General features: G+C 40.2%; 1 protein-coding gene across 1 annotated transcript in view; it reads right to left on the bottom strand.

Moving 5' to 3' along the window:
• Nucleotides 1-25,394, bottom strand: part of LOC308655462 (uncharacterized protein) — a gene marked incomplete at its 5' end in the record, with an annotated part of 66,938 nt that overhangs the window by 18,821 nt on the left and 22,723 nt on the right. The window contains 4 exons of the mRNA XM_081305578.1: nucleotides 33-143; nucleotides 1,474-1,640; nucleotides 2,481-2,529; nucleotides 3,279-3,485. Of these exons, the coding sequence (XP_081161704.1) occupies nucleotides 33-143; nucleotides 1,474-1,640; nucleotides 2,481-2,529; nucleotides 3,279-3,485 (534 nt within the window). The remainder of the gene's footprint in view (nucleotides 1-32; nucleotides 144-1,473; nucleotides 1,641-2,480; nucleotides 2,530-3,278; nucleotides 3,486-25,394) is intronic.

The following is a 25,394-nucleotide window of genomic DNA, read 5'->3' as shown; positions in this document are numbered from 1 at the left end:
AAGGAGTCAAGTGCATCCCAGAGCCAACATACCTGAAGCCTGAAGGCCAGGGAATCTGCATGCTAGTTTCCTCTTGCTCATCAGATTTTTTCTTATAATTATCCTTTGTTTGCAGACAACTGTGGCATCATTGAGGACATGCTCTGTAAGTATGTGCAAGTAAGACAGGATTTGTAAAATCCAATAGCACCCAGATATATTTGCCAAACACTAGAAAATCAGAGTGGAGGTAGGTTGTGCTTTGGGGAAGAAAGAGATAATAAAAATCAAGCAAAATCAAAGGAGAAACAAACACATTATTAAAGAAAGGAAAACTCATCCTAAGGAATTAAAAAGTATGCATAATAATGATATACTTCATGTATACCCATTATATATGATAAAGCACATGTATAAACAATGGGTAATACACACAAGAGGGATCTCTATATTTATCTGATGGACAACTGCTCCTTTGGGCTCTTGATTCCACCTGTGCATGGGAAACTTGCATCTATGATATGTATGGGCTCACATGTCCACTCAAAGGCCCTTGGGCCTTCTCTGAGGAAGTTGAAAGGAAAAGAGGGTTCAGTAACAATCCCAATTCTTCCTTTGCTAACCACTCCTGGAAAACCCATTTTTTATGTCCCTGCAAATTGACCCAACCTAGCGACCCAGGCACAGTGACAGAAATCATGTGTCCAATGGACATGTCATCTTTTGTACATGTGCCTAGGTATTCTTGGGTGGGTGGTGCCCATACAAAAGTTCCTAAAATAAAGTAATCCAATTGACAAAGAGGGCTTTGAAGTAACAATGTGTTCATGTTTATTATCCAAATATGATTAACCTTAGTTACATTTTCTGGAGAGAACATTCTACAGAGACACCAGGGCATGGGACAAAAAAAGGAATTTATTGATCTTGATCCACAGGCAGAAAAGATCATGAATAGAAATGGTGAACATCATATTTTTCTTTGCGGGGGGACACCAGAGAGTTAACTCAGGGGACTTGACCACTGAGCCACATCCCCAGCCCTATTTTGTGTTTAATTTACAAACTGGGTTTCACTGACTTTCTTAGCACCCCACTGTTGCTGATGCTGGCTTTGAATTCATTCTCCTGTGTCAGCCTCCTAAGCCACTGGGATTTTTGGCCTGAGCCCCATGCCAAGCACAGTGGACATACTTTAAAGACAGAATCAGTCAGAGTCTCTGAAGTGCTCATGATGTGCTCCCTCTTAATTGCAACCTACATGCAAATATATGGCTGACACAGAAAAGGCAACAATGAAATAAACCTGACCAGGCCATAGGAAAACAGCAAAGGTTAAGATCCACCTGACCTCTGTACCTACTCTGAAACAAAATGGGTCTCCTGCCTCTACATGCATATATCTCAGCCTACACAGTAGAGTTGAGTGCAGAGAATTTTTGCTTTCTCAGGGAGACAAGTTAGATTCATCTAAATTATGATAGGAGTACTCACTGGCTTCATCCACAGCAGAACTGACTTTAGGCTCAGCTGATGGGAAGACAGAGCTTCTGACAAGTTCTTGTGTGTTAGATGAATTAGGATGATCCGAGGGTAGAAAATAAGTTTTCCCCAGCAGGAGGTCATCCTCTTTCTCCTCCTGCAGTTCACCATTGGGAATGCTGAGTCAAGGAAGAATAACAGAAAAAAATCAAGCTGGTTTAGAAGCTACAACCTCCCAGTTGGTCCTGATTTAAAGATGAAGGGTGGAGTCCCCAAACAGATCCCTCCCTTCAAAAGTGATCCATAAAATTATTTTCATCTGATGAACATAGTTCAGGTGCCATGGTATGAGAGAGAGAGAGGGAGAGCACCAGTGTCCAGTGTACTGGCCAGATTACAAGCTGATGAGAAAGGAGGCTCAACTTCATCTATAAAGTACAACTACAGAAGGATCATACAATGAGAAGCAAAGCTGTAGTTGAACCTAGGGCAGGACTGATATTGACACTTACATATAGATGGCCAGCAAATACAGCCTGGTACATGAGAGAGTGCCCAAAGAATGTGTGCCTTCTAGAACTTTTTCTATCCATTTTTTTGACATAATACTTTTTTTGAGCGGTGAAAGGGGTAGAAAGGGAGCATATTTCTGCTTTTCTTGCTATGACATACCTGTCTGTGATTCTCAGGCCATAGTATAGAAAGATACTATGCCTCTAATTCTGATTATTCAACTTAAAAATAAACAAGTGATTTTTGTTAAAAGGAAGAAATGCCCAAGACTGACTGTGCAGTTCTTCTCAGTCACACTCACTGTACCAGCACCAGGAAGATAAAAGATAACCTGGCTAAAGGGCTCCATCACACTGGGCTTAGTCAACATCACCACTGCCAACAGTAGTCTTTTTTACATTTGGTCATCAAATGTGTCTACTTTTGACCTCATGGTCTATTCTTTCAGGTTATCCTTAACCCCTTATTTTGCCCTTTCTTACAATCTCCAGATTATCTGTTGTTACCTGGAATTCAGTGAATTTTGGTCTTTTTCATCATCATTTTCATGGTTTTCTGCAAACAATTCAAAAACATCCAGGAGTCATTACATAGTGCTGTTTCACCCATCTCAACACAGAGCCCATGTGGGTTCTTCAGTCACCTTGGCTAGACAGGAATAAGATCTGTTGGAAATCTTGAGAGTTATTGCAATTTAGATCAGGAATGAGCAGAAGAAGGAGTCATGGAAAATGGAGTGGGCTAAGGGGTGAAGACAAAATGACTCCAGACCTGTTTGGGTCTGCCACCTACAGCCCAGATGAAGTTCAGTTGTCATAATCTTTCCCATCAGTTTTCACAATTTTCCTCTGTGTGTACAAGATAAGAATCCAGGGTTGACTTAGTCCTGTTTGCCAAGGAGGGTCCAAGAAGGAGCCATGTGCCAGAAGAAAGAGGCAGTGGAGTCAAGGAAGGTGGTTAGATCAAAAGTGTGTGATTCCAGGGAAGGTGGCATGTGTCTGAAAGATGCTCTTCATGGGATTAGGACCCCCAATTAAGCTGGGCTTTCCCATGGCAATTACAGGGAATATCAGGACAGCAGATGTAGGAAGAGAGCAGACTTCAGAATGCAAACAGGAAGTGGAGATGGAAGGGCCTGTCAGGGTGGGAGACCATAAAATAGAGACATAAGACCAGACAGTCTCCATCTGTTTTGGAAAGAACCAATGGTGAAGAGAAAACACAGCAGAAGGAGCTACATCCTCATAGAGAAAGCTAAAATGGGAAAGTGCATCCCAGAGCCACAGGAGCTGTCACCACTCTACCCGAAGCTTGAAGGCCAGGGAATCTGCATGCCATTCTCCACTTGCAGAAGAGTTGTTTTCTTTTCATGATCTTCTCTTTCAGGACACTCGTGGTATCAGTGAGGACATGCAGCTCACATCCAGGTGTTTTGACAGCCAAGCCTCCAAGGGCATCACCCTCAAGCTTGGGAAGGTTCTGCAGTTCAATGCAAGTATCCAAATTCAGTTCTGAAAATAAAACAGGAACTATTATCCTGTGACACAACTATTGAACCAAAAGAGTCACCTAATCAAGAAAGCAGCCTTGCACAAGAAAGTCTAAGTATTGATGTGTAGCTTATAGAGACTGATACTTTCAGGGCTGGGGTTGTAGCTTGGAGTTAGAGCACTTGCCTCAAATGCATGAGGCCCTGGGTTCTATCCTCACTACCACATAAAAATAAAGACATTGGGACTGATACTTTCATTTTGTTGATGATTCTGGTATATCCAGTATGATAAACTTGACAGGAGGCAAGAGTGCTTCCAATTCTTGAAAATATTCAAGAAATATGGAAGTTATAGACACCTATAGCTCCCCAGTATAAAAGGCAATAATTAACACTAGAGATCTAGACAGAGCTTTTAATCAGATAGAGATTATCAAAGTTAAGCAAAATCATAGTAGAAGGAAAACTATATGAAAGTAGAGAACTGGGGAAAAATCATCCTTGGAATATTTTAAATCTTACTCTGACTGACTTATTTTATATACAGGCATTATTACTAATAGAACTACTGTATATGCCTAACATATAATGGATACATCTGATGAACAGAAAATTATGAACATTTCCATGTGGGATTGTATAATATCAATATTCTGGCCACTAGAAGTCATAAATAATTTAGAAACATGAAGAAAAAAAGAGAGACATTTGAAAAGCAGATGTTCAAAAATTCCCTGTGAGACACCAGAACACTATCATCCAACTGAGCCTGTAGGCTGAGTCTTGACTGGGATTGTGGGATCATCCTAGAGAGTTCAGCATGAAGAAAAGATGGTGAACCTCCCTAAATTATCACATGTGCTTCAAGAACTACACACCAGTGACACACACTGAGCCCATGCCAGGGAGTGCTCCACATGAGGGACAGGTGTTTCTTCTCTTGCATGACCCTCAGAGGTTTGTAATGAGTGCAAGGTTGCCCACATCTGTCAGGTGAGTGTGGTACCTGACATGAGAACCACAGGCTCCAGAAGCTGATATTGAGGGAGACAGAGAATCAAGATGAACACAACCCAGATTAAGGGGGCAGGAGGGACTGAAACTCAGTCTTCACATCTGAGCAGAATTGAGTCCTTGTGAGGACACTGGCAACATGGCTGTGGAGACAGAAGAATGGAGAGGATGGACTCAGTGTGGAATCATCAGGGAGACCAATTTGTGCACTTTCTGTGTGAAGGTGTCACATTAATTCAAAGAGATGAGGAAAGGAGAAAAGTGAGCTGGATATGTCAGGACACAGACTTGTGGGCCCAGGATTGATACTATTACTGAAAAATTGCTCTATATCAAATGAAAATATCTTTTGTGAAATTATATTTATCAAACATCCAGAAGTTATCTGAGGATTTGAGATTACAGAGTCAAAGCTTTCATTAAAAATTTTTATTTTTATTGAACTGGTACTATGGAAGTTATTTTAATAAACAATGAAAGAGATGAAAGCACCTAAGATATGCACTTGGTAAAGGCCAGCCCAGGACCTGAGAGTGTATCTAACCCTAGGCCCCAGGCTCCAGCTCACATCACTATATCAGAGAATCGCAGCTTTCAGTCTGACCGAGAGAACATGCTTCTTCACAGTAAAGGAAACAATTAATAACGTGAAGAGAGAGCCTACAGAATGAGAAAAGATTTTTACCACATGCACCTCAGACAAGAGTATTCAATCCTCAGGATGTATTAAGAACTCGAAAAACTAAAAACCCAAAAGAAAAACAAAACATTAAATAACCCAATAAACAAATGGGCAAAGGACTGAACATGCACCTCACAGCCGAAAAAATACTAATGGCCAAAAGATACACGAACAACTCTTTATCACTCTAGCAATTAGAGAAATGCAAATAAAAACTACACAGAGATTCCATATCACTTGAATTAGAATGGCAATTATAAAGTAACAATAATGTTGTTGGGGAATGGAGTGAGAAAGGTTCTCTCATACATTTTGGGTAGGACTGAAAATTAGAGCAGCCACTATGGAAAGCAGTATGAAGATTCCTTAGAAAACTTGGAATGAAACCACCATTTGACATCATCAACAGATGAATGGATAAAGAAAATGTAATGTATATAGAGAATGGAATATTACTCAACCATTGAGAAAAATAAAACAATGGCATTTGCCAGTAAATGGATGGAACTGGAGATATCATGCTAAGTGAAACAAGCCAATCCCAAACACCAAAGGCTATATGTTCTGACTTGTAGATGCTAACCAGAAACAAGGGAGGTTGGGGAAGGGAATAATAGAAATCTACTGTATTGGACAAAGGAAAATAAAGGGATGGGAGGGGAGAGAGAAACAGGAAAGACAATAGAATTAACTGGACCTAACTAGCCTTAACTAGCCTTGTATTTGAATACATGACTAGGGTAAATTCACATCATAAACCAAAAGAGCAGGATCATCGACAGGATAAGTTATACTCTACTAATGTGTAATTTGCAAAATACATTCTACTGTCGTATGTTACTAAACAAGAACAACAACAACAAAGGCAGGTGTCCAGAAAAGAGTGTCCCTGAAGAAAAATCATCCACTTAAGATGGATTTGAAGAAAAAAATGAGTTCAAGGCTATTTTCTCAGTATTATTAAACTCCATCACTGTTTGTAGAGAGGACATTCTATTGAGACTCAATGATGTGATTGAAATAAAAAGATTTCTTGATCTCTCTCCCCAGGGAGGAAAGATCATGGAAAGAATATAAGATACCATGGAAAGGGGTGTCGAGTGGTTGTATAACATTCCCTCTCTGCATTTCGGAAGCCTATGATTCCTTGTGGTCTATGTACCACCTACAATCCATACACATGTACAGTCTGTTGCCACCTGGAGGCTGTTAGCAGCTATAAGCAATGCAGCAGAGGAGCTGGCTCCTTATTGTAAATCAATTGTATGAAACTGTGAAGAGAGATCGGGTCCATAATCCTTATATTTTCCACATACTACAGAGGCAAATTGGACATTCCTCCTGATATAATTGTGTTCTATGTCCCTAGGGAAATGAATAGATGTCCTCAGAAATTAAACTGACTGGAGGTTTCCAGCAGCCTCATGTCAATCCAGGTCAGGCTCAGGAAGAACTGGGTACAAGAGGGCCTGCTGCCCACTACTGTGTTCTCCACACACTCTCCTTGAAAATCCCTCATTCTCACCAGGATCTGCTTCAGTTTTCTCAAAATTTCTTCAATCTGACTGTTTGGCTCCATCACCCTGAGAACACACCTCATCATACTCTCATTACTGGTGTCTAGATTCTTCCACTCTCCTCCTCACTACCTTCTCTGGTTGTGAAGTCCCCCAAAGATCAACTCTCCCGTCAGGTTTACTTTTGTTAAGATACAGCGGCACAGTGTTACCCATGCTGGCCTCACACTCCTGGCCATGAGAGAACCTCCTGCTGGGACCACTGAGCCCAGCCTCACTAGCCTTCTAACTCACTGTCCTGCTCTTACCATGGTCCCTCTCTGCTTGTGAAAACTGTATTCCTACATCCCCCTGAATAATTCCAACTCCCCATCTTGCATTTGAAGTCCTCATTCCTGGCCCCACAAGGTTATCCAACATCACATCCCAACACTCCCATACACCATCCTTCCTTGTCAGGCTGTCTCCTCCCTGACTCTCACTCTGCTTCACTGTCTTCTAGCAATCAGGTCTTTGTCTACAGATGCTGCTCCCTGCCTCTCATGTACTGTGTGTCCCCAAGTCTCAGTTCATCCATCATTAATCATCTGTCACTGAAGACACTCAGTAACATGCATGAGAGATCCTCTTGACCTGAAGGAGAAAGTATCTTAAACCAATATACCTGTTTGTGAAAGCAATGGTGAAACAGACAAAAAAGGAGATTAGACCTGGAACGATTGAAAATGGCCACTGACACAAGAATCTCTTCATGGACTCTTGGCAACGTGGACAGTTTCTTCACAAAGGTCTTGTATGCCATGCTTACTACCAGCCACTCTATCATTACATAATTTTGGTGGGAAGGAGAACTCCTTTTATATGCCCAACCCCTGACATCCTGGCCCATTCCTTTTCATGAAATCCTATTTAGTCTCATTATATCAAAAACAAATCTCCTCCCTTTCAATCTACTTCTTTCAGTTCCTTGAGGCTGGATCCCTCAATCATTGTGTACAATATTTTTTTCCACTGTGTCTTATCCTCCAGCCCCTCCTATATATAGTGTCTATTATGAAAAGTGGCCAAATCTGTGAAGTCCCTTGGGAAAGTCTCACCTTCCCACAAGGATATTACATTTAAACTACCTTGAACTCAGACTGAAGGGCTTTGGGGTAATTTAGTCTCAAGGTGGCTGTAGCTCAATGTAGACTCGCTCTCTCTACCACTTCTGTGAATGACCACAGAGCCAGGTCTACCCTCTAGGTCATCTGCCCCTCAGTGGAAATGGGAAAAAGAAAAACATGGTCACACCTGAAAAGGCACTGACTAAAGCAAGGGTTGGGAAATAAATTTAGTCAGTTAATTTTACTATAAAACATTCGGATACAGGGAGACATCACAGACTTCTGCTCTTCCTAAAAACTGATTTAATGAGTAAAGACTCAAGAATTTCAAAAGTTTATCTGAGGAAAAGTTGAACTCTACCTTGAGAGAGAGGAAAGAAGAATATATTTTTTTTCTCTACATACTCTATAAAGCTACTATCACTCAGGGCTCTTGTTCAACAAGAGTGACAATCCTGGAACTTGTGGAGAGAAATGCTGTCTGCTGTCTGAATAACTGGGCCAGTTCCCCATCATGTACACTGGCCATTGACAATTTACATGAGAACATAACTCTCAGACGGAACAGATGATTCAACATGTAATCTCTGGAGGAAAGAAACATTTGTGCTCCTTTGGGTTGAAACCTACAGCAATGTATGGTGGAACAGAAACAGGAATGACTGATTGAAGGATAGCCTTCTCAGAGGAAGCTGAGAAACTGAGTCAACACTCAAGAACCATAAGAGACTTCCATATGATTTTTGAATATTCTATCTCATGAAAAGAGGAGAGGAAATCATTAGAAAATAAATGCAATTTCCAAGGACACTGCAGAAGGAATGATTTAACCCCTTTAAAGACTGAGGTCTGACCAATCCCTCCTGGAACAAGTTGTAGAGATGTCTGTGAGATGCTTCTAATCCCCTCCTCCTAACTCCAGTCTACTTGCAACTATGGCTGGCACAGTGCAGACAAGGATTAAAAATAAACTGACCTGGCAAGAAAAATAACAAAGCTTCAGATCCACCTGACCTCTACACCTGTTGAGAAACAAACTGGGTCTCCTGGCTCTGCAGGCATATGTCTCAGCCTAGATAGTGGAGTTGAGTGCAGAGAATTTGTGATTTACCAGAGACAAGTTGCATTCATCTGAATTAGGATAAAAGTACTCACTGGTTCCATCCACAGTAGAGCTGACTTTAGGCTCATGTGATGGGAACACAGAGCTTCTGACAAGTTCTTGTGTGTCACATGAATCAGGATGACCAGCGTCCCCAAAATATTTTTCATCCAGCTGGAGGTCATTCTCTTCCTCTTCCTCCAGTTCACTGTTGAGACTGCTGGGACAGCTGAGGCAGGGAAGAACAAAAGATGAAATCATGGTGGTTTAGAAATTACAGTCTCCCAGCTGGTCCCGATTCAAAGCTGAAGGGTGGAGTCCCAAACAGGTGCCTCCCTTCAAAAATGATTCAAAAAACCATTTTCATCTCAAGGACATAGTTTAGGTGCCATGGTATGAGAGAGAGACCAAGGGCCACCATTGCTCAGTGTACTGCTAACAAGATAACAAGCTCAAGAGGAAGAGGGCACAGCTCTGCCTATAAGGTACAGTCACAGAAGGATCACACAATGAGAAGCATAGCAGGGGCCAACCTTGTGCATAAAGCATGGTGAATTTTAGACACAAGTGTCTGATCAATAGTCTCCTGAACTGAAGAGACTCAGAGACATTTTGCCTTCTTTGCACATCCATATTATGACATGATATCATTTTTGTTCTATCTACTTTTCTTGCTATGGAATACCTGTTGATGAGCTCAGGCTAACAGTACAGAAATGATTTTTGGATCTCATCCTGAGTTTGACGTTTACAAAGGGAACACATGATGTATTTAAGATCTAGAAGTGCCCAAGGCTGCTCAGTTCTTCTTGAGCAGACTCACTCTTACAATACCATAAAGAAGACAGAGAACTTTGCTAATGGGTTCCATCATCTTGGATAGAATCAACAACTTCACTGCAATCAGCACTCCTACTGTGCCTTTAAGAAACTTTGACTACATTTGACCTTATGCTCTGTACTTTTAGGATTCCTGCACCCCTTTTATTTTACCCATTTTTTTCTAGCCCCTGGTCATTCATTGTTACCTGAAATAAAGTGACTCTTCTTTATCACTGTCCTCATTGTCATGGTGTTCTGTAAACATATTCAGAAATGTAGAAGTCATTAAATAACTCCACTTTACTCATTCCAGTACAGACACCTCCCTCAGAAGAAGACATAATTTATGTATATATAATTCAGGGAGCAACTAAAGGACTTAACCTGGAAGAACTCACATGTTGAGTTTAAAGAAATAGTCTGAGATGCTATGCTGATCCATCATGCACAACGTCTCTGACTGGGTGGATCATTATTATGGAATGCTCTTCATGTAACTGGACAAAGTCAAAATGCATTTTGGTCTCCTGAGCCCTGGATACTCTTCCAGGTTCTTCTGGATTTCACTAACTGCAGCTTCCTTCCTTCCACAAAGCTCATTCCAAGACTTAGTGGCTCTGGGCCCCCTCACAATTCTCAAACAGAACCAGTTTCATTCTCTAGGAAGAGGATTAAAATACCTGAGCCTCATTTTTCTCAATACTAGGGATTATTTTTAAGGATCTCAATGTTAACTTTGGCAGTGTACTAGAAGGAAATTCCTCTTTCAGAACTTTTCTGGTATAAACCAATATTTCCACCACCTGATTCTAGCATTTTAATGTAAGCAAGATTAACCATTTCAATGTTCTCTTTTTTTTTTTTTTTTTTTTGTTACTGCGATTGAACTTAGGGGCACATGACCACTGCACTACATCCCCAGGCCTATTTTGTATTTTATTTAGTGATAAGGTCTGAGTTGTTTACTGCCTTGCTTTTTCCTGAGGCTGGCTTTTTAAATTTTTAAAATTTTTTTTATTTTTAGGTGGACACACAATATCTTTATTTATTTTTTTTTATGGTGCCGAGTGTTGAACCCAGTGCCTCATGCATGCTAGGTGACTGTCCTACCACTTGAGCCACATCCCATGCCCTCTGAGTTGGCTTTAAACCCAAGATCCTCCTGCCTCAACCTCCTGAGCAGCTGGGATTATAGGCTTGTGCTTGTAATCAAAGGATCAAACATGAGCAAGAACACTGTAGGAGAGATCAGTTGTCCTAGGTTGTAAGAATAAGGTCATGCAGAGCCCTGATATGCACACACATAAATGGTACCTGTGAGTATGTTACAGTCCCTACAACTTCCCTGCTCTTGTTAGTTCTAGGTTTACCATCCTGAATTTGTCACTGGACCCTCAGAAGTATAATTAATAGGAGTGCATTTGTGTTTTAATGGGGTAGTCATGAGCTGCAGATAGACAAAGGGAGACTTCATGCTCACCCAAGGGATCAGCACTGAAGCACGGGGGCTGGTGGATATCTGATGATTCAGAGTGACTGGGGCAAGTGTTACAGCCCTCATTCAATACGTCCTGCAGGATTTCTTTCTCCTCCTGTGGGGCTTGTCTCAGACTGGAGGGATAAAGAGTACGATTAAATGAGTGTAGTAAATATGAGTCCCAGTTGGTCTAAATAGAGGCCTAAGGGAGTGGTCACAGAAGGGCAAGAGGGTACTCCTTTCAAAGAGAAAGAAAATGATCCTCCTAGGATATGGGAAGGGTGCACATGTCTTCATGACAGGAGATAGGAAGAGGGGCTCAATCTACTGACTAGAAAAGAGCTGAGGACAGAGACTCCACTCTCCCTGTGTGATACAACCATGAGCCACAGCATACACAGAAAATGGACTTTCTGTGTGTGTGTGTGTGTGTGTGTGCACGCATTTTTATATGTGTGTGTGTGTGTATGTGTATTCCCCCCACCCAAGGCTATGACATTCCTGCCAAAAAGTCTTATCAACCAGAAAGAAACCAGATTTATATCTCATACTCAATGGACCCATACAAGACAGGAGATGTAGATTCTGTGAGGTAAACAAACAAACAAACAAACAAACAAAAACAAAACATTCAGTTAGTTTGATTACTTCTATTTGGATACAGACAGGAACGACAGAGAAAAGAAAAACACCTCCTTAAAAGATGGACTTTTTCCGTGATTGAGGAATGCAGTCATACCAGCAGCTTGTGTTTGCCTTTGCATGTGAATAGTGTGGACACTTTGTATCTCTTGGTTTGCTCATCTGGGGACCCTCCTCATATTTAACCCATCCTCTTCCAGGCTCTTAACACTCATTGTTACCTGGGAGCCAGCAAGTCCTGTTCTTTTCCACTCTCCTCCTCTGCACCACTCCCTGAAATCAAATTCAGAAACATCCAGTCAGTCAATGAGTAGTTTCTACATCACTCACTACAAACACAGGGGAAGCCTGAACTGAATGGAGAATCATTAGTCCCAGACCTTTACCAACACGGCTGTTATATGTCTGTGGATCTGATATGGTACAAGAGAATACTGTGAAAAAAAGGTTTGAGCTATTCTTGAGGATGAAAAGGCATTTTCATGTCTCCAGTAGAAATCAGTAACTGGGAATTAACCTATGCCCACCCTACACTTCCTTGTAAACTAAAAGTTGCTGTAGTCTTTGTGTTTCATTATTCCATTGTTAGTAAACTGAAGGCAAAATAACAATATATTACTTCTGGAAATGATGGATTTCCTTTTGATGAAAGAAAAGAGGAGAAAAGAATTTGGAGAAAATCTTTTTCGGAAGCCGCGAACGCCGGAGGAGGAGAGAGCGGCCGGGGTGGCGCTGGCTGTGGAGGCCGCGGCGGAGCGAGGCGCAGGAGCCCAAGGCTGAGACACACCAGAGGGCGCAGAGCGAGCGACCCGCCATCATCCCAAGAAGAGGAAGACGGCGGCGGGAAGTGAGTAAGCCGCTCCGTGCTCCGCGCCGCCGCGTTTGAAAAGATGAGACAAACAGCTGTGACTCAGCATTAATCCATCCAGCTGAAACAACTGGTCAGCCCTTCTCATCCTACAGAGGTAAATGCCTACCGAGCCTTCATAAGTAGTGGCCACAGGTTCCAAACGGGGCTTGAGAGAGACAGTAAGGACCCACCCGTTGCATTGGTCGCCCGGCAAAGGGAAACGAACTGTCGCCATTTGCAAGAGACATCACTATGGCAGAGAACTGACGTCACCAGACTGCGGTGGAGGAGATAACTTCATTGAAACCTGCTGCTACAGCATCAAATAAATTTATAGGAGTAAACAGTAACTCAGCAGTCAAACAGAACAAGAAGCAACATGAGCAGCTTCAAGAAGCAAGGAAGAAAAGGAGTACAAACAATGCAGGACAGCCTAAATATTCAGGACGACCTAGAGTCATCAGAAAAATGGTCATATAAAGACCTCAAGGAACACCTTAGACAGATGGAATGGAACCTTAAAGAGGATACAAGCCACCAAATTCAAGCAGCGAAAGAACACATTGAGAATGAATTACATAAAAAGATAAAAGAAGAAGTTAAGCATCTTTATCAGGAGATAGAGATATTAAAAAATAATCAAACAATAATTCTAGAAATGAAGGAAATGATAAACCAAATTAAAAACTCAATTGAGAGTATCACTAACAGAGTGGAGCAAGTAGAAGCCAGAACGTCAGGTAATGAAGACAAAATATACCATCTTGAAAAGAGTCTAGCCAACACAAAAAGGCTGGTAAAAAATCACGAGAAAAACATCCAAGAGTTATGGGATAACATAAAAAAAACAAACTTACGAGTCATCGGGATAGAAGAAGGTACAGAGATTCAAACCAAGGGAATGAGAAACCTGCTGAATGAAATAATTACAGAAAACTTTCCAGAAATAAAAAAGGAAACAGATATACAAATTGAAGATGCATACAGGACACCGAGCACACAAAATCACAGTAGACCAACGCCAAGACACACTGTCATGAAGATATCCAATATACTGAGCAAAGAGAAAATATTAAAAGCTACAAGAGAAAGGAGACAGATTACATTCAGGGGTAAACCAATAAGGTTAACAACGGATTTTTCATCACAGACACTGAAAGCAAGAAGGTCATGGAACAATGTATTTCAAACACTGAAAGACAATGGATGCCAACCAAGAATTCTGTATCCAGCAAAATTAAGCTTCAGGTATGACAACGAAATAAAGATCTTTCATGATAAACAAAAGTTAAAAGAATTTGCAGCCAGAAAACCAGCATTGCAAAGCATTTTGAGCAAAACACTACACGAGGAAGAAATGAAAAACAATAACCAAAACCATCAGTGGGAAGTGCCTCAGTAAAGACAGAGGGCGAGGGGAAAGATAATCACGGAGAAACAAACTAAATTTTTTTTTTTTAAAAAAAGGATAAACAAACATGGATGGAAGTACAAACCATATATCAATAGTAACTCTGAATGTTAATGGCTTAAATTCTCCAATAAAGCGACATAGGCTGGTATCATGGATTAAAAAAACAAATCCAACAATATGCTGCCTCCAGGAGACACATCTGATTGGAAAAGACATACACAGGCTGAAGGTGAAAGGATGGGAAAAATATACCACGCACACAGTCCTCGTAAGCAAGCAGGGGTGGCCATCCTCATATCGAATAAAATCGACTTCAAGACTAAGTTAATCAAAAGGGATAAAGAAGGTCATTATATACTGTTAAAAGGAACCATTCACCAACAAGACATAACAATTATCAATATTTATGCACCAAATAATGGTGCTGCGACATTCATAAAACAAATTCTCCTCAAGTTCAAGAATCAAATAGATCACAACACAATAATTATGGGTGACTTCAACACACCTCTCTCACCATAGATCCTCCAAACAAAAGTTGAATAAAGAAACTATAGAACTCAATATCACAATCAATAACCTAGACTTAACTGACATATATAGAATATATCAACCATCATCAAGTGGATATACTTTTTTCTCAGCAGCACATGGATCCTTCTCAAAAATAGACCATATATTATGCCATAGGGCAACCCTCAGTAAATATAAAGGGGTGGAGATAATACCATGCATTTTATCTGATCATAATGCAATGAAACTGGAAATCAATGATAAAAGAAGGAAGGAAAAATCCTACATCACATGGAAAATGAACAATATGTTACTGAATGATCAATGGGTTACAGAAGACATAAAGGAGGAGATCAAAAAATTCTTAGAGATAAATGAAAATACAGACACAACATATCGGAATCTATGGGACACAATGAAAGCAGTTTTAAGAGGAAAATTCATCGCCTGGTGGTCATTCCTCAAAAAAAGAAAAAACCAACAAATAAATGAGCTCACACTTCATCTCAAAGCCCTAGAAAAGGAAGAGCAAAACAACAGCAAATGTAGCAGAAGGCTAGAAATAATTAAAATCAGAGCGGAAATCAATGAAATTGAAACAAAAGAAACTATTGAAAAAATTAACAAAACTAAAAGTTGGTTCTTCGAAAAAATAAATAAGATCGACAGACCTTTAGCCATGCTAACGAAGAGAAGAAGAGAGAGAACTCAAATTACTAACATACGGGATGAAAAAGGCAATATCACAACAGATGCTACAGAAATACAGAAGACAATTAGAAATTATTTTGAAAACGTATATTCCAACAAAATAGAAGATAGTGAAGACATCGATAAATTTCTTAAGTCATATGATTTGCCCAGACTGAGTCAGGAGGATACACACAATTTGAACAGACCAATATCAATGGATGAAATTGAAGAAGCCATCAAAAGACTACCAACCAAGAAAAGCCCAGGACCGGATGGCTATACAGTGGAGTTTTACAAAACCTTTAAAGAAGAATTAATACCAATACTTTTCAAGTTATTTCAGGAAACAGAAAAAGAGGGAGCTCTTCCAAATTCATTCTATGAGGCCAACATCACCCTGATTCCGAAACCAGACAAAGACACATCAAAGAAAGAAAACTACAGACCAATATCTCTAATGAACCTAGATGCAAAAATCCTCAATAAAATTCTGGCGAATCGAATACAAAAACACATCAAAAAAAATTGTGCACCATGATCAAGTAGGATTCATCCCTGGGATGCAAGGATGGTTCAACATACGGAAATCAATAAATGTTATTCACCACGTCAATAGACTTAAAGATAAGAACCATATGATCATCTCGATAGATGCAGAGAAAGCATTTGACAAAGTACAGCATCCCTTTATGTTCAAAACATTAGAAAAACTAGGGATAACAGGAACTTACCTTGACATTGTAAAAGCTATCTATGCTAAGCCTCAGGCTAGCATCATTCTGAATGGACAAAAGTTGAAGGCATTCCCTCTAAAATCCGGAACAAGACAGGGATGCCCTCTATCTCCACTTCTATTCAATATAGTTCTCGAAACACTGGCCCGAGCAATTAGACAGATGAAAGAAATTAAAGGCATAAAAATTGGAAAAGAAGAACTTAAATTATCACTATTTGCAGATGACATGATTCTATACCTAGAAGACCCAAAAGGGTCTACAAAGAAACTACTAGAACTAATAAATGAATTCAGCAAAGTGGCAGGATATAAAATCAACACGCATAAATCAAAGGAATTTCTGTATATCCGCGACAAAACTTCTGAAACGGAAATGAGGAAAAACACTCCATTCACAATATCCTCAAAAAAAAAAAAAATACTTGGGAATCAACCTAACAAAAGAGGTGAAAGATTTATACAATGAAAACTACAGAACCCTAAAGAGAGAAGTAGATGAAGATCTTAGAAGATAGAAAAATATACCCTGTTCATGGATAGGCAGAACTAACATCATCAAAATGGCGATATTACCAAAAGTTCTCTATAGGTTTAATGCAATGCCAATCAAAATCCCAACGGCATTTCTTGTAGAAATAGATAAAGCAATCATGAAATTCATATGAAAAAATGAAAGACCCAGAATAGCAAAAGCAATCCTAAACAGGAAGTGTGAATCAGGCGATATAGCGATACCAGATTTCAAACTATATTACAGAGCAATAGTGACAAAAACAGCATGGTACTGGTACCAAAACAGGCGGGTGGACCAATGGTTTAGAATAGAGGACACAGAGACTAATCCACAAAGTTACAACTATCTTATATTTGATAAAGGGGCTAAAAGCTTGCAATGAAGGAAGGATAGCATCTTCAACAAATGGTGTTGGGAAAACTGGAAATCCATATGCAACAAAATGAAACTGAATCCCTTTCTCTCGCCATGCACAAAAGTTAACTCAAAATGGATCAAGGAGCTTGATATCAAACCAGAGACTCTGCATCTGATAGAAGAAAAAGTTGGCTCCGATCTACAGATTGTGGGGTCGGGCTCCAAATTCCTTAATAGGACACCCATAGCACAAGAGTTAACAACAAGAATCAACAAATGGGACTTAATTAAACTTAAAAGTTTTTTCTCAGCAAGAGAAACAATAAGAGAGGTAAATAGGGAGCCTACATCCTGGGAACAAATTTTTACTCCTCACACTTCAGATAGAGCCCTAATATCCAGAATATACAAAGAACTCAAAAAAATAGACAATAAGATACCAAATAACCCAATCAACAAATGGGCCAAGGACCTGAACAGACACTTCTCAGAGGAGGATATACAATCAATCAACAAGTACATGAAAAAATGCTCACCATCTCTAACAGTCAGAGAAATGCAAATCAAAACCACCCTAAGATACCATCTCACTCCAGTAAGATTGGCAGCCACTATGAAGTCAAACAACAACAAGTGCTGGCGAGGATGTGGAGAAAAGGGTACACTTGTACATTGCTGGTAGGACTGCAAATTGGTGCGGCCAATTTGGAAAGCAGTTTGGAGATTCCTGGGAAAGCTGGGAATGAAACCACCATTTGACCCTGCTATTGCCCTTCTCGGACTATTCCCTGAAGACCTTAAAAGAGCATGCTACAGGGATACTGCCACATCGATGTTCATAGCAGCACAATTCACAATAGCTAGACTGTGGAACCAACCCAGATGCCCCTCAATAGATGAATGGATAAAAAAAATGTGGCATCTATACACAATGGAGTACTATGCAGCAATAAAAAATGACAAAATCATAGAATTTGCAGGGAAATGGACGGCACTAGAGCAGATTATGCTTAGTGAAGCTAGCCAATCCCTAAAAAACAAATACCAAATGTCTCCTTTGATATAATTAGAGCTAATATGAACAGAGCAGGGAGGAAGAGTAGGAAGAAAAGAGTAACTTTAATCAGTGACATGAGATGGGAGGGAAAGGAAGAGAAGAGGAAAATTGCATGGAAATGAAGGGAGACCCTCATTGCTATACAAAATTACATATAAGAGGTTGTGAGGGGAATGGGAAAATAAACAAGGAGAGAAATGAAGTATAGTAGATGGGGTAGAGAGAGAAGAAGGGAGGGGAGGGGAGGGGGGATAGTAGGGGATAGGAAAGGTAGCAGAATACAACAATTACTAATAGGGCACTATGTAAAATTGTGGATGTGTAACCGACGTGATTCTGCAATCTGCATTTGGGGTAAAATTGGGGGTTCATAACCCACTTCAATCTAATGTATGAAGTATGATATGTCAAGAGCTTTGTAATGTTGTGAACAACCAATAAAAAAAAAAGAAAGAGAAAGGAAAGGTCCAAAAAAAAAAAATCTTTTTCTCAGAGGGGAAACAGACAATCAATCATACCTCACTTTAGTGACCATAAACCTATCTGCAACTTACGATATTTCTGGAACTGGTTGGCAAGGGTATACACGGTAGATTGACATAAGATGAATTTTTGTTCCAGATCTTGGAAATTCAGTTTGTGTTCTTGTAATTCAGCTTGTAGTCCCCGTATGATTTCTATAACTTTCATCTGAGGCTCTCCATCAAGGTTCATTTCATCCCCTCCGTCAGGGGAAGGGCTGAAGAATACTGCCATGTTTGTACAGTAAATGTACAGCCAGGACCTGCAAAGAAAACCCAAATATGTTATGGGTTAAAAACAAGAGAATCCAAGAGCTGGCTGCAGTGGCAAATGCCTATAATCTCAGAGGCTCAGAAGGTGAGACAGAAGGATCTAGAGTTAGAAGTCAGCTTGAGCAATAGCAAGGTGCTAAGCCACTCAGTGAGACCCTGTCTCTTAATAAAATACAAAAAAGGGCTGCATATGTGGCTAAGTGTTTGAGTGCTTCTGACCCAAATATTTAAAAAAATAATAAAATAACCCAAGTAGAATTCATCAGGACTAAGGGAAGACAGCAGCTGTCATGATTCACTTACTGTTGAGAAACAAGTACTCTGCAGTCCACAACACTTGAAACTCCTTCACCTTTCAAACAAGGATTCACACACCTGAGTCTACAGCGTGGACTCAAGACAGAAATGAGGAGGTAGGGCTGAGTGCGCTAGGTAACAGTCTAACAGAATTAGAAGGTTGGAGATGTCATGGAATGTGGGAGCCTCTGCCTTCCAATTGGCTCATGATGGCTGATCCACTGGTTTCTTCAGAAGGTCAGTACAGACGTAGACCACCACTCATTGGGCAGTCTCAGTACTTGTGTACCCTCATGCCAATGTTACCAACTTTTCTTTGTTCCCTTCTCCAAACACCATATTTCACATTACTCCTATAGGTATATGTTGAGAATCCTTGAAGTAAAAATGGTTTCCCAACAAGTTAAAATTATCTACAGGACTCCCCAGTGGTCACCTCATTATTTCCTTAATAATAAAGTGGATCATAAGGTTTTTCCTCAAGGGAACAGTGCAAAACTGTCAATGTAATAGAGCCATAATGTTCTTCTCTGAATATGCCATTATTTCAAAATCCACTAAAAATACAGAACAAAGAGTAAACCATGAGTGTTTGAAATTGTTTTCTGCACTCTCTCAATATTATTTTGTTATACTCCATTTTTATTGTGGCTTCTTTTCTCTCACTGGGACATCTGTTGGTGTACAGGACTCTGAAGGAATTCCTTACTTATTACAAAAGTTCCAATTGGCTCAGGCAATAGGAACATGGAAAGGAGAATAGAAACATGGAGGGGAGCCATGCTAAGTCTTTGTGAACCCTCAACTGTGGGACGCTCTTTGGAAGAAATTTTCCAGATCCCTGTTACTAAGTCCAAAGCAGATAATGTCCAGTGCTGACTCTGCTCTTCATGGCAATCTTCCCTTCACTAGGTCAGGCTACTGGTGTCTGCAATCAATGTTCTCACCTACTGAGAACCATGGCTGAATCTGAAGCAGATACATTAAGCTCTTTTCAGTAAGGATTGGATACCCTTCCTAGCATGCTGCAGGGAAATGAGCCCAGTGCTTTACCTGTCCAAGCTCAGCAAATGCATTCACTTGCTTTAACTCACTTATAAAGTAAGTTCTCTATATACATGGAGATTTTACATTTTATACACATCACAGGGTAAACTGAGGAGCAAAGCAGGGAAGTTAGTTTATTCTGCTTCTATGAACACAAGAGTCATCGACTCTCATCCACTTGAATGTCAGAAAGCCAGGCTTTTAGCCACACCTTCCTCCCTTTGGACTGCAATCCTGAAAATTACTTCAATTATTTACCTGCATTTGAAATGAAGTTTGAGTAAAAACAAGAGTTGAACTTTGAGGAATGACAATATTAGTTTGTTTTGAAGTGGACAGAAAATGCTGAGGTCTAGAGAAAACATCACAATAATCTTCGCAAGGAAGAACTTATGTGTCTTACTTACCCTGCCTCTTTCTCCAGCTGGCCAGAACATACTCAGTATCTATTGATGTCATCAAAATCATCTTCAGATCTTGAGAATATGGATTTCTATGAGCCAAACTGGAGAGCAGGTGTTGGTCTGAGAAGTCATCCATCATTATGCTGGGACCTGTTGGAAACAACTAGTAGGGGGATCAACCTGACTACCAACATTTTTTTGATACAGCACTGGCTACACTCACCAATGAGTCCACTATCAGTTCTTTCATTTGCTGTTTACAAGACTGATAGTTCTGTATAAGCTAAGATTATGTTCGACCCATCTCTGTGTTCACAGTTTCCAGTGAGGCCCAAGCACTGAGGCAGGTTACACTCAATGAATGCATAAAAGTGGTTGCATACCACAGTTATTACAATGAAGTCCCTTTACAGTGTCATCTAAACCATTACAGTTAGTGTCCCCTTCAATGAGTCCACAAGTGCCACATACAGAGTCCTGCACATAACTCTGCAGATGTGAAATAAAGAAAACTGTCTTGAGAACAGTCTGTTTCCCACCTATAATCCACATTGGACTCTAGGGTTTGTAATCAGTGCTTCTGTCAGTTTTAATTTTCAAATGTAGAATTTTCTGTTACTAAAAACAAATTAACAGCTTTCTCACCACACATCCAAAACTAGTTATGATAAAGATATAGGGATTTGCTAAGGGGATCCATTCTAGATCTGAATAAGGTTTTTGTCCATAGAATTATTTCTCAAAGGCATATTAAAAACAATTTAACTTTAAAAATGAGTACCTAAAATAAAAAGAAAACCCAGTTGCAGGTGCCCTCTGCTCTTTTTTGTAATACAAAGAACTTTGAACTTACAACAGTATATGTGAATGATTAATTAAAAGTTCAATACCTGAATACAAAGAAAGGAAAACACAGCTTTAAAAAAATTGAATAAAAGACACTATGGGGTTAGAAATGATGGTAGAGGGGCTGGGGTTGTGGCACAGTGGTAGAGCACTCGCCTCACATGTGCGAAGCCCTGGGTTCGATGCTCAGCACCACACATAAATAAATAAATAAAGATATTGTGTCCAACTATAACCAAAAAAACAAATATTTACAAAAAAAGAAAGAGAAACAATGGTAGAATGATTTGGCCATTACTAATGCATGGGCCCACATGATTACATGAGTTTTGCAAATCTGCTTCATGGACAACCAGATGAAGGAGAAATTACACTTCACTGATTTGGGATGTGTCAAAGCGCATTCCACTGTCATGTGTAACTGATCAGAACAAATGAAGAATATATTTGAACAAATTAAAAAGCAGAAATCAAGCTTACCAAAGTTCTGGGGCTGGTGTAAGTAGCAGATGCTCCTCTGCTGTCTGCATGTGTGGAAATTCTGGCTGGTGCGTGGGTCCTGGTCACAGGTGCTTGTGTCTTGATGCCAACAGCAATCCTTGTGAGCACGCAGGCATGTGTGTGAACACAGACAGCAGCTTCCACTTCGAGGGCCCTGAGGGCCATAAGGCACCTTGCTGGGAGATGTACATCAACGAGTGTCATTCAGAGCCCTGCCACATATATGTTCCCCATGATAAACAAAAACTAAATAATTTACAACTAGAATGCCCACACCACACAACATTCTCAACAAAATATTTCATGAGGATGAATTAAAAACAAAACAGGAAAGGGAGGATCTACACTAAATACACAGTCAACCAAACTAGAAACTAAGTCACATTAATAAGCAGATATAAGTCAAAATGAGTGGGAACCCAGATCATATCTCAATAATAAACTTGAATATTAACAGCCTGAACTCATCAATCAGAATATGCAGACTGGCAGATTCATTTCATGGGGAAAGACATCCACAGGCTGAGGGTGAAAGGATGGGAAAAAAACGTCACATTAATTGTGTAAACAAGCTGGGGTTTCCATGCTCATCTCAGATAAAGTAGACTTCAAGCCAAATTTCATTGGAAGAGACCAAGAAGGATATTTCATACTTCTTAAGGGATGTATGTATGAGGAGGACATAACAATTATAAACATTTGTGTCCCAAACAATGGACGTCTGCATGTATCAAACAAATCCTTCTCAATTTCAGTAGTAAAATAGATCATAACACAATAATACTGGGTGACTTTAACACACCTCTCTCACTGCTAGACAGTCATTCTAAAGAAAAACTAAATGAAAAAACTATAGAGGGGCTTGGGTTGTGGCTCCATGGTAGAGCACTTGCCTAGCATGTATGAGGCACTGGGATCAATTCTCAGCACAGCATATAAAATAAAATAAATAAAATAAAGTTCTAAGAAGTAAAAATAAATATTTTTTAAAAAGAAACCATACAATTATACAATCAATAATTTATACTTAATAGAAATATATAGAATATTTCATCCATTAACGAGTAAATATACTTTTTTTTCAGCAGCACTTGTCTTCTTCTCTAAAATAGGCCATATCTTACACTGAAAAGCAATTCTTAGTAAATACAAAAAAAGCAAAGAAATTACCCAGCATTATATCATATTAAAATGGAAGAAATTAGGAGTCAGCGCTCAAGTAAAAAACAGAAGCCACTCTACCAAAGGGAGACTACATTATACATTATTTAATGAGGAATGGGTAGTCAAATAAATCAAGGATGAAATAAAAAAAAAATTGTTAGAGGTAAATGAAAACACTGATAATGACATATCAAAATCTCTGGGACACTAGGAAGGCAGTACTAAGAGGAAAGTTTACTGCACTGTGCATGAATAAAGGACCTAACACTACATCTCAAAGCCTGAGAAAAAGAAGAACAAATCAATACCAAAAGCAATAGAAGACAGAAACTAATGAAAATCAGGAAAGGCAGCAGAATACAACAGACACTAGTATGGAAGTACCTATAAACGGGGATGTATAACCAATGTGATCCTGCAATCTGTACAAGTGGTAAAAATAAGAATTCATAACCCACTTGGATCAAATGTATGAAATATGATGTCAAGATCATTGTAGTGTTTTGAGCAACCAATAAAAAAATAAAGTAAAATCAGAGCTGAAATCAATGAACTCTAAAGGAAAAAAAATTGAAAAAACACAAATTTGGTTCTTTGAAACAATAAATAAAATACATAAATCCTTGGCCATGCTAACGAAGAGAAAAAGAAAACTAAGATTACTAAAAAAGAAGATGAAGCAAGTAATATCACAAGGGACATGTCTAAAATGCAGAAAGAACTTAGAAACTACTTTGACAATCTGTACTCCAAAAAAAATAGAAAATATAGAATACATAAACAAATTCCTAGAGTCATAAGACCTACTCAAACTGAATGAGGAGGTCATACACAATTTAAATAGATTAATTGCAAGTAATAAAATAGAAAACACCATCTAAAGCCTACCAACCAGTCTGGGGTTGTGTGGTAGAGTGCTTGCCTGGCATGTGTGAGGCACTGGGTTTGATTATTAGCATCACATAAAAAATAAACTAAAGGCATTGTGCCTATCTAAAACTAATAAAAATATATTTAAAAAAGCCTACCAACCAAGAAATGTCCAGGACCAGACGGATTCTCTGCTAAATTCAATGAGACTTTCAAAGAAGAATTAATACCATACTTTTCATAGTATTCCATGAAACAGGAAAAGAGGGAAGCCCTCTAAACTCATTCTGAGACTAACATCAATACCAAAACCAGACAAAGACCCTTTAAGAAAAGAAAACTTCAGACCAATATCCCTGATGAACATACATGTAAAAATTCTCAATAAAATTCTGACAAATTACACACAAAAAATACTAAAAACATAGTTCACCATGATCAAGTGGGGTTCATCCCAAGGACCCAAGGTTGGTTTAACACGCAGAAATCAATAAATGTAAATCATCATATTTGGTTGTTATTATAATATTTGTGTCAGTGGTATACTACATCATGAAATCACTCAAAACCGATGTTGAGTCCCCCTTAACACACTGGTTCCATCTACTCCCCATAGTTTCCTTGAAACCTCCTTGGGGGCATTCAGTCTTTGGTCATTTCAACTCACTCACATTCAGAAGCTTTCACCTGGCCTACAGCTAACAGGGAAAGGTCAGGGGATTTCAGGGTCTAACCCAATTCATCACTAGAGTCAACAGAATTGAGCTGGACTCCTGAGAACAGAGTAGCCATCCAGGACTCTACCCAAGAATTCCCGGACTCACCTGGAGGATGACACCCAGCTGCAGCTCCCAGCAGAAGTCCTCTCAGCAGGAGCCACCTAGCAGCTGTGCGGCACTCCCAGGTCTTCCGTGGCACTCCCAGGATCCTGCGCGCGCTCCCAGGGTCCTCCATGGCGCTGCCACTGTCCTCTGCAGCACACAGGAGAGGCTGTGTACCCAGGGTGCGCGGGGCGGAGGCTCTGGCCGCCACAGGGAGGGCGACCTGTTGGGCTTCTTACCAGCTCTCCAGGTGAGCAGCAGACCCTCAGAGGTATGGACGCGGGCACAGGAGCAGGACTCACAGAGTAGGGCTTCGAAAGTGAGAAGCCGCCTGGTGAAGGACGGCCCAGAAGCCAACTCATGGGAACTGCCCTTTGGAGCGGGTCTTGAGGGTTGTGTTCCCCACAGGCGCCTGGGCCTTCCGGGGTCCTGGAGAGTGCGGAGCACGTGCGTGCGTGTGCGTGGGGGGCGGAGCTAGGCGTCGGCCACATCCGGGGTAGGCAGGCGGGTGGGCGGGGAAACTTTCAAATTTGGGCGGGAAGCACAAGGCTTCAGAACCAGCAGGATGTGGTGCCCAGGGTGTGCGATGGCACTTTTAAGTTCCCATCCTTTGGAGGCCTCGCCTGCGTGGTTTTATTAGTTGCTTCAGTCAAACTCTGAAACTCATCTCCCCCACAGAAGGTAGTAG

This window comes from Spermophilus citellus, assembly GCF_964194105.1.
Source record: "Spermophilus citellus genome assembly, chromosome: 9".
NCBI lineage: Eukaryota > Metazoa > Chordata > Mammalia > Rodentia > Sciuridae > Spermophilus > Spermophilus citellus.
The sequence above is the reverse complement of the archived record's forward strand: the minus strand, read 5'-3'. Positions and strand labels throughout refer to the sequence as shown.